The 12,725-nt window shown below is 38.2% G+C and overlaps 1 protein-coding gene across 32 annotated transcripts in view; it reads right to left on the reverse strand.

The window, feature by feature from the left end:
- The window catches only part of CREM (cAMP responsive element modulator), a 128,457-nt gene that overhangs the window by 47,354 nt on the left and 68,378 nt on the right, over positions 1-12,725 (reverse strand). For 18 of the 32 annotated variants that reach the window (XM_060006100.1, XM_060006103.1, XM_060006097.1 and 15 more), the window contains one exon: positions 9,296-9,484. The exons of 10 other annotated variants lie outside the window; for them this stretch is intronic. In XM_060006100.1, coding sequence (XP_059862083.1) covers positions 9,296-9,484 — 189 coding nt within the window. Of the gene's footprint in view, positions 1-2,835; positions 3,089-9,295; positions 9,485-12,725 lie in introns of those variants that run through there. 4 more of the 32 variants (XM_060006122.1, XM_060006124.1, XM_060006123.1 and 1 more) reach the window with 4 other exon arrangements.

Consider the following 12,725-nt stretch of genomic DNA (forward strand, 5'->3'; position numbering starts at 1 on the left):
TCAGAAACAGTGAGGAGGCAATTTCAGTATACCTTCCACACAGGTTTGGAGTTTTATGGAAACTTAAGGTAGATGAGTGACTTCTTGTTTTCATTTCCAACATGATTATAACTTGCTTCGCTACCAACTTCAAGAAGCTGTTATAACTTGATCCAAAACATTCCTTTACGTGAGAATTTCCAAATAAAAACCTTTTCCAGCAGCCTCTTTTCACAAAGGTAAAATGCATCCTTATTCACTAAGATACTGTTTTCCAAATTTGAATTAAGTTGTAATATTTGTTTTTTAACAATTCAGAAATCCAGGCTGAATACAATTCATCAGAGTTTTTTCGACTTGGAGACTAAAGGGTATGGAATTAGGCTCCTAAACATAATCAGCTTATGAACAAAGCCAAGAACTATTTCTAATAAAACTTTAAACTATACCCAACAGAATCAATAATATAATTCTATAAACCAAAGATATTCACTTTCACATTCGATTCTATGATCCTGTAAGCAAATGCTCCTAAAACCTTTACCAGGCCAGTCATTATTTTGGAGCCTGAGTTTGGTCCAGATCAGCTTTTCAAACTATAAGTTGTAGACCATGAGTAATTCAGTAATTAATTTCATGGGTCAAGAATAGCATTAAAAAAAGAATGGAATAGACAAGTATGAGTACATCACATAGAGTAAGGATAAGCACTATTTTTGAAACTTGTTTTATATAAATGTACTTGTTTTCTATAAATACACACACACACACACACACACACACACACACACACACACACAAGGTCTATGGCATCATGCTGTAAAATGTGGGTCATAGTCAAAAGTTTGCAAGTCAAATATCTAGCTCGGTCCACTTGGTTGCAATCCACACGGGGAGGGGGCGGAACTGGGACTCCAAAGGTGGGCCCCAAAGCTGCTCTACTACACCTTGAAAAGGCCCCTTAAATCCTGTGCTCTTTGGGCTCCTCGAAAAAGCAAATAAAATATGCTTTTCATTTTCAAATAGCATTTTCAATAGAATTGATTCTGTGAGAACTGACCAGATTTCCAAAAATAATGATTTCCAAAGGCACAAAGAGGTCTTGCGAAAAAAGTGACATTTAAAAAATTTCAGCATTCTGAAAAATTTAAACTAGAATGGGTAAATCATGTATAAGCATTATGGGTAAAACTGTGAAAAAAAATATTTTCAAGGATAGTGGTATGTTCACTCTGTAAACATAAACGCATAAAAATGTTCATTTATTTTCAAGCAATGGTTAAACATTTATGTAAATTTTTACTTTAAAATTTAATATTTAAATATATTCTGGGTATTCTCAAATCATTTATTTTTTGTTATAATTCTCTCTCATGTTTGGACATGAAAATTGGAATTAAAGGCTTAGTAAAGAAAGATATAAGGGTGGAAGGGAGGGAGACACAAGAGGGAAGAGATATGGGGACATATATATATGTATAACTGATTCACTTTGCTATAAAGCAGAAACTAACACACCATTGTACAGCAATTATACTCCAATAAAGATGTTTAAAAAAAATAAAAAAGATATAAACCAACTAATAATTTTTAGAAAATACATGTATGCATAAAAATGCCTTTTGGTTCTAAGAATCATATGACATGCAGTATCTGAGATTATTTTAAGTCCATCTATATCTTACAATAAATCTGTTATGTGAGGGCTTCTGCATTCTATAGCCCCTCTAAAACCTCACGAAAACTTCTTTGAGAAAAACAATTTAACACAGGCTTTACTTGCTCAAGACAATGGAATGTTCCCATCCGGAAGAGAGCCGAGACCCACTAAGTGAAGAGATAAGGTGTGGTGAAGCTGTTTACAGTCACCCACTCTTCAGGAATTCAACTGCGAGCTTAGCACCAGGCTGGCACTCAACTGCCGGTAACTAAGTCACCAGCATTACCTGTAACTGAGGGCACCACCCCCGGGAAGAACTGCAGGTGGGGCGGGTGGGTGCGGGTCGGCACTGAAAGATGCGCACTCCCCGGACCCGGCGCTAGCGGGCACTCCGGCCCCGCCAGGCGCCTGCGCAGGCCGCTCGGCCCCGCCAGGCACACACTTACCTCGAGCGGAACGTTAAGGCGAGGCTCACGGGACCTGCTAGGGGTCTACGGGCGCCGGCGGAGAGGGTGGCAGCCCCCACCTGCGTGCGGCCGGGCGGAAAGAACTGAGTCAATCACAGCGTGACTCGGGCTGACGTCAGCGTGCTGCCTGCCTGCAGTTTAACTTTCCACTGCCCGCCGCACCGATTCCAGGAAATGTAATGACGTCGGCCCTTTGAACCCGGTTAGCTGAGAAGCAGACCATTTTAAACAGGACGGAAGGAACGGCAGGCTCACAAACACCCCTGACGCGCTGTGTTTCCTATTCTGTCTTGCAGCTACATTTGAACACAGCAAGAAAATCGGAAGCTTACTTTTTTTTTTTTTTTTACAACTTGAACAAAATGTGTTTGACTTGCAGCTGCACTGGATCTGCAACAGGTTGCAGATGAATCAACAGCTTATTTTAGTAGAGCAAATGGAGACGGGGGGGGGGAGGGAGAGAGAGAGAGAGGGGGGAGGGAGGGAGGGAGGGAGAGAGAGAGAGAGAGAGAGAGAAAGGGGAGGCAGCACAGTACTGAGCAAAGAAGCGGTTACACTCAGATGCCTTCACAGAGTGCCGAGTATATTCGGTTACAGATTAGAAGAAACGTCTTACTCCTCAGCTACTAGAAAGTTAATACTTTTTGAAACACTCAGAGGTTCCTAAATAATTTTTCTAAACTTCAAAAACAATCTTGCGGAATTTCAATCCCTCTTTAAAATTCTTACCTGTTTCGTCTCCAGTTACAGCCATGATGGGCTTCTGCATACAGAACTGTCTTGCTTCCCCTATCACAGGACCACATAAAGTGTTCCAAACCAGCAAGCATGTGCAGGGTAAGTAGGAGTACTGACATCACAGTGACCTCACTAGCTATCACTGCCATCAATTTGCTTTGTCACAGACGAGCTCACTGAAACCAAACCCTATAAAAACCCTTCCTGTAATAAATCATCTCAATGTTCTTGTTTCTTATTTTTACATAAAAATCGAGTTGGGCTCTGGCAAAAAATACATCTCATTAGCATTAAAAGTTACATGGCTATTTCTTATGGGGCTACTTTTAAATTATTGTTCTGTCCAAGGTTTCTAAGTAACCAAAGTAGGCATATAGCTTATATATTTTTCGTAACTCATAGGAGAAAAAACACAGATTTAAAAACAACAACTGACAATCAACCCAGAAAAACGCTGTGAAACACACAGAAGTGTATTTCAGACACTTCTAAATTCACCAAGAAATACCCAGCCACCTTAGTTTACTTGACACATTTTTATTTGCTACAATGACATAAAATCCAGCTGTTTATAAGATGACATAGAATTTGCTAATTTCACTTGAAGGGCATACATACTGAAATTTTTAAAATTCACTGTGCCAAAAGCAGTAAGTATTATATAGCATTCCTCCATAAACATTATGGAACCACATGAATTTGCTGATATTTAACATTTGGGGGCCACAAAAACAGTAATTTCATGTGGCTCAATCTAATGCACTATTTTGCTCAATTAAAATCCTTTGAAAGAATTTTGTGATTTAAAAAAATTCATAAATAAATCACAGTTACTATTCATAAAATTTAAAAAATATATCCAGTTTCATTTGGATCACTTAATGAAGGTTCAGCACATGAAGAGCTGGATCACTATTGGAAATTTAACAATTACAAAGTTAGGCCAAAGAGTGGCACATGTTCAACAGTAAAACAGACCACAGCCCAGGGGAAAAAATGATCTGCATCTCTACTGCACAAAAAGAAGTGACATGTCACTGATCTTGTATCTTGATCAATGGGTTTACAAAGGCCATTCCCTGTATGATTAGGATCCAAACCATTCTTATGTCAGTGAAAGGGCATTCCACCACATTCTTGCCTTATTCAATGAAGTACCTCTAGTAAGGCAGGGACTTCACATTCAGAGGCTTAGGAGGCGAAACATGAGGGAGGATCCATGTTTACAGTAATTCTCCAGGGCACATAAACTGAAGACATCCTGGGTAAGTAAAAAAGTCTGGGGACCAATGGAGAGTCCATGAAGGATTCTTTTCCATCCCAGCCACACCTAAGGGCTTGGTTCCAAGACTACTAGTCAACTTTATTTCAAATTTGAGAAAGTTCAAATTGATTTTAATCTCAACATTTCTTTACGGACTTCCCTGGTGGCACAGTGGTTAAGAATCCACCTGCCAATGCAGGGGACACGGGTTCAAGCCCTTGTCCAGGAAGATCCCACATGCCGCGGAGCAGCTAAGCCCGTGCACCACAACTACTGAACCTGCGCTCTAGAGCCCACGGGCCACAACTACTGAAGCCCGCATGCTCTAGGGCCTGCATACCACAACTGCTGAGCCCGCATGCTGCAACTACTGAAGCTCGTGCGCCTAGAGCCCATGCTCCACAACAAGAGAAGCCACCGCAATGAGAAGCCCACGCACTGCAACAAAGAGTAGCCCCCGCTCACCGCAACTAAAGAAAGCCTGCGCACAGCAACGAAGACCCAATGCAGCAAAAAACAAACAAATAAAAAAACCACATTTCTTTAAATTGGCTCTTAAGTGCTCAATAACTAATAGTGGTAAAAAAGGGTAAAGGAAGGAAAGGAAGAAGGGGGGTTGGTTGCTTGGCTGACTACTGCTATTGGTACGGTTTTAATAAATCCCCTGGACCAGATAAACTTGGTTAATCAACACACAGGAATAGTAACATTTTCACAGAGGGAGTGTATTTCACTGTCATTCACTAAATGGTTATTGAACATTTATCATACGCCAGGGACTGTGCTAGGGACTAAAGATACCTGTCCAAACAGAAGTCACCATGTGGGCAGGACACAGAGAGTCACAATATGGTGGGATACATGCCCTAAGAAGGTGCAGGGGTCACACCAGACAGATTTGGAAGGTAGAGGAAGGTTTCCTAAAGAAGTGCTATCCCACATGAAACCTGGATAATGTACATGATTGTGGAGGTGTTCCTGTCAGGGTACAAGGCTCTGCATGAGGCCCCTAGAGCGGAGAGGGGCCATGGCATGTCACAGGAAATGAAAGAAATTCTGCACAAAAGAGGGAGAAGTTGAGGGAGAAGCCTAGTAACCTAGTAACGGATTAAACAGAGGTATGGTCTTTGTTAGGGATTCTGACTTTGTCTAACAAGTAATAGGCATTCACTGAAGGATTTTGAGCAGGAAGCTGACGCAATTACATGCATATGAATTTTAGAAGCCCCACCCCTAAGTGTAGAAGTGAGCACACAGTGGGGAAAGGGAAATGCTGGAGGCAGAGACTTTGTTTTTAAGAAATACTAGTAGCTCCCAGAATCATTGGGAGGCATCAACAAAGGGAGCCTAGCTAAACTTTCAGAAGCAACTCCCAAAAAACCAGGCCAAAAAGGGAGCTGCTGTCTCTGGCATGATTAGGAAAATCAGGATGCTGTTCTACAGCTACCAGCTTCCAGGCAGCCACCTGGCAGGGACTAGGGATCATGGTAACACAGGTCAGAGGGCATGGCAGCCGGAACGAGGACTATGACGGTAGGGGTGGAGAGGACTGAAGAGACGTGTGCTACAGGAAGAAGAATGGATGGAGAAGGGGTGGGAGAGTGATGGGTGACACCCAGGTTTCTGCATGAAGCAACAGCATGGAGAGTTACTGAAATAGGGTAACAAAAGGAGAACTGGGGTGGGAAAAATGGATGTGGGGTTTTGGACTTCAGGCGTCGGAGATGTGTGCCATGGGCAGGGATGAGGTCATCCAGGGAGGGCAATCAAGTCAGGTGGAAGAGGGCGCGGGATGCAGCCCGAGTACCACCACCAGCACCTACAAGCTGGGCAGAGGCGACTGGAAGAAGGGGTACAAGCATCCAGGAAGTGAAGGAAGCAGAGGTCGGTAGTGCTAAATGCTGTGGAGGGATCAATCAAGATGAGGGCAGAGACTCACAGAAAAACTGCTGTGACCTTTCAAGGAGATGACAGGGTGGAAGGTGGACAGAGTAAGACAAGAACACTCATGGACCCCGCTATGTTTAACAAAAAACTAGAACCCCTGGCCACCATTATTTTTAAGATGGAGAAGGTGAAGAGAAAAGAAAAGGAAAAGAAAAGGCAAGGAGAAAGAACAAGAGGAATAAAGATTGGAAAGGAAAAAAGAAACATCTTACTTGTATTTGATACAAACATTCATGTAGTATCACAGGGAGATTCACCAAGATTCAGCATATTATTAGAAGTAATCAGAGTTCAGAAAGGTTCATAGATAAAAGGTAAACTTAAAGAGATCAATATTTCTCTATACCAGGAACAACCAGAAAATGTAACAGAAAGCTACCACTCATAATAGCAAAACAAACAAACAAACAAAAAACCCAAAAAAGCAAAACCCTAATGGGTTAAACATTTAAAAACTAACTGAACAAAAAGTATGGAGAAAATTTCAAACTGTTAAAAGAAGTTAAGATCTGGATAAGTGAAGACATTCTGTGCTCTGTTGGTGGGAATGTAAATTGGTGCAGCCACTATGGAAAACACTATGGAGGGTCCTCAAAATTAAAAATAGAACTACCATATGATCCGGCAATCCCACTTCCGGGTATTTATCTGAAGAAAATAAAAACACCAATTCAAAAAGATATCTACACCTCCACGTTCACTGCAGCAATATTTACAATAGCCAAAACGTGGAAACAATGTAAGTGTGTCTATCGACAGATGAATGGATAAAGATGTGGTGTATATATTATACAATGCAATTTTAATTGGCTATAAAAAAGAAGGAAATTCTGCCGTATGTGACAACATAGATGGACCCTGAGAGCAGCATTATGTTAAATGAAATCTGTCAGAGAAAGACAAATACTGTATGATATCACTTATATGTGGAATATAAACAAACAAACAAACAAAAAAATCCCAAACTCATAGACACAGAGAACAGATTGGTGGTTGCCAAAGGTTGGGAATGAGGGGTGAGCAAAAAGGGTGAAAGGGGTGTCAAAAGGTACAAACTGCCAGATATAAAATAAGTAAGTCCCAGGGATGTAATAATGTATAGCATGGCGACCACAGTAAACAATACCGTGTTGCATATTTGAAAGGTGCTAAGAGTAAATCTTTTTTTTTTTTTTTTTTTTTTTTTGCGGTACGCGGGCCTCTCACTGTTGTGGCCTCTCCTGTTGCGGAGCACAGGCTCCGGACACACAGGCTCAGCGGCCATGGCTCACGGGCCCAGCCGCTCCGCAGCATGTGGGATCTTCCCAGACCCGGGCGCGAACCCGCGTCCCCTGCATTGGCAGGCGAACTCCCAACCACTGCGCCACCAGGGAAGCCCCAAGAGTAAATCTTAAAAGTCCTCATCATAAGAAAAAAAAAATTTGTAACTATATATGGTTAAGAATGTTAACTAGACTTATTGTGGTGATCACTTATTGTGACTATACAAATGTCAAGTCATTATGTTGTACACCTGAAACTAATAAAACGTTATGTGTCAATTACACCACAATGAAAAAAGACTTCAGTTCTCCCTAAGTTAATGTATAAATTCAATGTAATTTCATCATTGGTTTTATTATTATATTACGTTATTATTATTTGGGAACTCAAACTTGTTCCAAATGCATATGAGAGAACAATAGATCACAAAAGCTAAAACAGCGCTAAAAAAAAGTTAAAAAGACAAAAAAGGGGCACTTGTTCTGTGACAACAAAACTAGAGTGGTGCTGGCACGCAGAACAGAGAATGCTGAGACAGATCGGGGCTGCACAAGGCCTACTTACTGCACAGTTAATAATGCCCATAAGTCAGCGGGGAAAGGACAAACCGTTAGCAGGGAAAACTGGCGCCATACGCGGGGAAACAATAAAAATGGGTTCCCACTCGACACTATACACAGAGGTGGACCGCAGGTAGATTAAGGACATAATGTGAGAGGTAACACTGTAAAGCTAACAGAATCAATGCAGAAAAAAATCTTTGTTACTTAGGGAAGAAAAAGAGTTCTTAAAACCCCCAAAGTATAAAACTTATGTATGTATTAACGATGCAAAACACAAAACATTTTAAAAAACTCTCCTTCTTAAAGTATCAGTAGTTTTTAGTAGATTTTCCATATAAAAAAAAAATAAAATTGGAAGAAATGAGCATTCTTTATGATTTTTCACAAAAGATGTATTTCATATTTAGACATATAGGGTTCATGAGTACTGGGGAAAAAGAATGGGTACTTTAAATTTATATTTAAAAGAAAACATTAAAGCACTGGGTAAGTACTATGGATTTTTTTTTTTTACTCCATAAATGTCACCACTTTGGCTCTTCATACACTTTTATTATAGTCCATATAATACCTAAGAGTAAAGCTCCCCAAATACCTAAGAGTAAAGCTAATTATCAAGAGATTCATCAATTATAATCTGCTTTTTTCTATACTTGCAAGACTTTCAAACTAAAAGAACTGATATTACTTCCTTTGAAATTAGTGCAAATAGACCAAGGGGAATAGAATTAAACTAAAACACAGGATTTTTGAAAGTTGTATTGAACACATTATAGTTATTTGAGCACAACTGAATGAAATTAAAATAATGTATAATTCAATTTTAACTGAAATCTTAGGTTACCCTAAAAACTTAGGGCTACATCCCAACTGCTTTATTTCACTACTCAGCTTTCATTAAGAGGTAGAACAGGTACCTCAGAATTCAAATATACTAAGAATGGTCTAAAGAAAGAACAAAGTCAGCATTTGTTTTGAAATGAGATGTCTAGAAAGCAGACTTGAGTATAACAACTGGGGAAAAACCCAAATTCAGTGCCTCAAGGACTGGATACTTAAATCTTCCTACACTAGGTACTAAAAACATACTCAGTACATTTCTAACCCCCAAATGAAGAATATTTACTTAATTAAAAACTTCATTCATGTTTTCAACTCCTTTTTTCCATTATGCTACTCTGAATTTAACTTTTCTTTAGAGCCAATAAAATCTGCTAAAAATTGAAAACTGTATAATTTATTTAACTTATTGTTTAATATACTAAAATATTTCTTCTCCAAGCCTTTTTAAGTCCTCCCTCCCTCCCCCGAAAATCTACCTCCTGTATATTTCAGAAAACTATGAAATCACCACTAAATGGAGTGCTATAGTAACCCATGGGTATTCTAAATGTATTAGATGAATGACATATACCTTGAACCACCACCTGGCTGCCTGGGACAAAGAACTGCTGTGTGCCATCTGCTGACTGTGTTGCGTACTGTACAATTGTAGCACCTGGCGGAGGAGCTCCTGAATTTGTCATTGTTAATGCCTGCAGTCCCTGAACACCATCAGATCCTGGGTTAGAAATCTGGATTGCTTCACCTTGGGCTATAGCAACTTAACAGAAAAAGAAAAGAAAAATTAGAGAATTTCAAGATTCATTTTTAATAATCCCATATAGGAAGAATATACTCTGGATCTATTTATTACCAAAGCTTCTCATTCTCAAGTTATCCTTAATTCTCTATGCTGAATTGGTAAGGGGCTCCTCCTTCATGGGGCAACACTCTGAAAAAGCTCAAAACACTTGAAAATATCTTATATTCAGAACTGTTTGAAATACACAGAACTCATGGAGTTGTCCTCCTCTCTGGCATCCATCCAACTAAATTATTTAAGAGGAAGAGTGGAGATCAGACAGGGAGAAAGTCCAGGTTTTGATTTTCTCCAGTCTTTCATATATTTTCAGTTATAGATAAACAACATTCTTCTAACATTTAAGAAATGGTCAGTTAAATTCCATTGAGCATTATGAGTACAATGAATTTATAATTTGTTCAGGTAACTACTTGTCTAATTTATCATCAAAAGAAAGTAGCTTTTAATGAAATATATATATATACAGTATATAGCTTTAAAACATATATTTATTAAAATATACATTTCTATATATTTCTATACTTATTAAAACCTATATATATTTTTAGACTTGAGGTTTTAAAGCTCAAGTCTACAAACTGTAACCTTTGCCATTTTGACTATGTCAGGAGAATCCTGAAATATAAAATGTTAAGTTGGAAAGAACCTTAAAAGGTAACTGTATTGAAAGACTTCGTGCTACATTTACCTCTACCAAGTGTCTTGAACTGTAGCTAATGGCAACAGATATGAGGTAGACTTCCTTTAAATACTGAGACTTGCCAGCCATGTTTAAAAATTAACTTATTAACAGAAAGTTTCAAAAGAATAATTGATCAAATGTTATGTTTTTAAATTTCACTCTAATGGACAAATAAGTACTATTTAAAATATCTGAGAGTCCTATATATTTTAACATAAAGATGACAACTCCATGATTTAATTTAAACACTAGAGGTTAAGTGGAACAAGGGCTATTCTTTAAAAAAAAATCACATATAAACCAGCTAGTTAGACTTTACAATGAAGATAAAAATGACACATAATCAGAATAACGCAACACCTATAATTCAATGTAAATGTCTTACAGGAATGCTGTAGTAGTGTCTAAAATATAGTCTGAATATTTCTGAGTCATTCCCTAACTTTGTAACGGCATCTAAGCAAAGGTGACAATCTGATCGAATAAAACTATCAGAACTGTTGGTAAAATTAACAACCACCACCACAACAAATCTTCAGTTCTAGGGCCAACACAGAAAGATGGGTTAACATTTTAAAAAGATTTCAACACAGAGGCGCTGTCTGGTTTTAGTTTGTTGGCAGGCTGCTATACGATTGACAGAAACTAAAGAATCAGTTACCAAAATGTCAACAGCGCTGTGGTTGAGAAACTCTGAAGTAACCTCACTTTATTTGTCTGGCTCATCTAGAGCATTATATTCCGTACACATTTTAAAAACAAGATTTCACCATGACTCTCCAAAGATTTCAAGCTCTCAGGACTCACCCCTTAATAATAAAAGGGTTTGAAAGAAGTCTGAAAAAGAAGAGATATTGCTTCCTTGGATCTTCATGGCTGGACATGAATGAATTTCATATGTTATCATATATTTGAATGAATATTTTCAGTTGATAGTTTGTTGCCAAAGAAACAGTGCTTTAGAAAGAACAGGCATAGGCAGTGTAACCACAATGCTAAGAAGCACAAAGCCTAGCACACAGCAGGCAGTCAATAAATATGATGAATGAATGGCTATCATTTCAAGACAGAATATATAAAAATGACTTAAGCCATGTGTGAATCCATAAGAGTTAAATGAAGTATTGTTTCAAATTATAATGATAGAACTTAATTTTCCAATATTGACAATACAATTACCGAGTTTTTGAACTAGTAAAAAATCTGAGTAATTGCTTCAAAGGATAAGAACCATGAAGTAGGTAGATAAAAATCCTTACTTTCTTCTTTTCATACTTCATTCTTTTCATTTTTTTTCATTGTTTCCCCATAGTTCCACCCAAACTTCTTTGCTTTCATACTGTGCAAAGCTGATATACCAAGAATCTGCTCCTCTTATCATTTTATTTTCTGGTCATCATATAATTAGGTGTGGAAAACAAAAGGCAAACACACACACACAGAAGCTGGCTCTAGGGGGAAAATGTTTCTACTGATGAGTCTTGTCGTTTAGCCTAACTTTTTTTATACCAAAGGCACTCTTGATTTTGGCACTATCAAATGACAGTGGACCCTCCCATGTAAAAATGTAGCCTCTCAATTGACAATATTCCCAACACGTGAAGATTTCCCAATGCTTCAGGATACGAGAAATAGGCTGTGTGTGTGTGTGTGTGTGTGTGTGTGTGTGTGTGTGTGTGTGTGTGTGTGTGTGTGTGTATTCAAAAGATTTGAGGAGGAAACTTTTTAGGTTACGAAATATTCAAGGATAGCATAATTTTTTAAATAAATACACATCAATATAAATTAACTAGTAGGAAAAACTAAACTGAAATTAACTGAATGAGTTTAGTCATGTCTTGTTTTAGCTAATTATTATTTTTTTTAACTTATGGAACTTTTCTAGCAAACATAAAAGGTGAAAGAATTTTGTGTCATTAATTTTCCCTACCCACTCATTCCAAACCTTTTTCTGTGTCTGGAGTATTTTAAAACAAATCTCAGACATCATATCTGGCAAATCATTTTAAAGTAAAATCACTGGCCCATATCAAGGCCATTAGCAACCACTGAAAATAAAACACCTCTGTATTTCCTACTAATTTTACCTTGGGAACCTAGGTTTTATTAATGCTTTCTTGGACTGATGCATGCAACTAAGGCATAAAAGCTCACACATATGGCCACTTTGTTGTTTGTAATGAAGAGTCCACACAAGTCTATGAATACTGATTAGGATTCAAGCAGAAGTAAAAGTGGTTTATTATTTTAGAGTATATGCACATTTATTTTCCTCTTTTAAATAATCCTAATAACATTACAGTTTGATGAAATAATCTAAATTGAATTAAAACTGAACAAATAGATTATATAGTCAATTAAATTCTACTTCAATGTCCATTATTAACTGATTCAAGCCTGACAGTATGTTATCTGCTCATAGTAGTGATGGGTAGAAGTTGAGCTCTGTTGTCCTAGTTGCTCTGGGACGTACCTAACTTTTTGTCCCGTAATGTCTCAGGTGAGCTGTACTCCATA

Source organism: Delphinus delphis, chromosome 2 (genome assembly GCF_949987515.2).
Source record: "Delphinus delphis chromosome 2, mDelDel1.2, whole genome shotgun sequence".
In the NCBI taxonomy this organism is placed as follows: domain Eukaryota; kingdom Metazoa; phylum Chordata; class Mammalia; order Artiodactyla; family Delphinidae; genus Delphinus; species Delphinus delphis.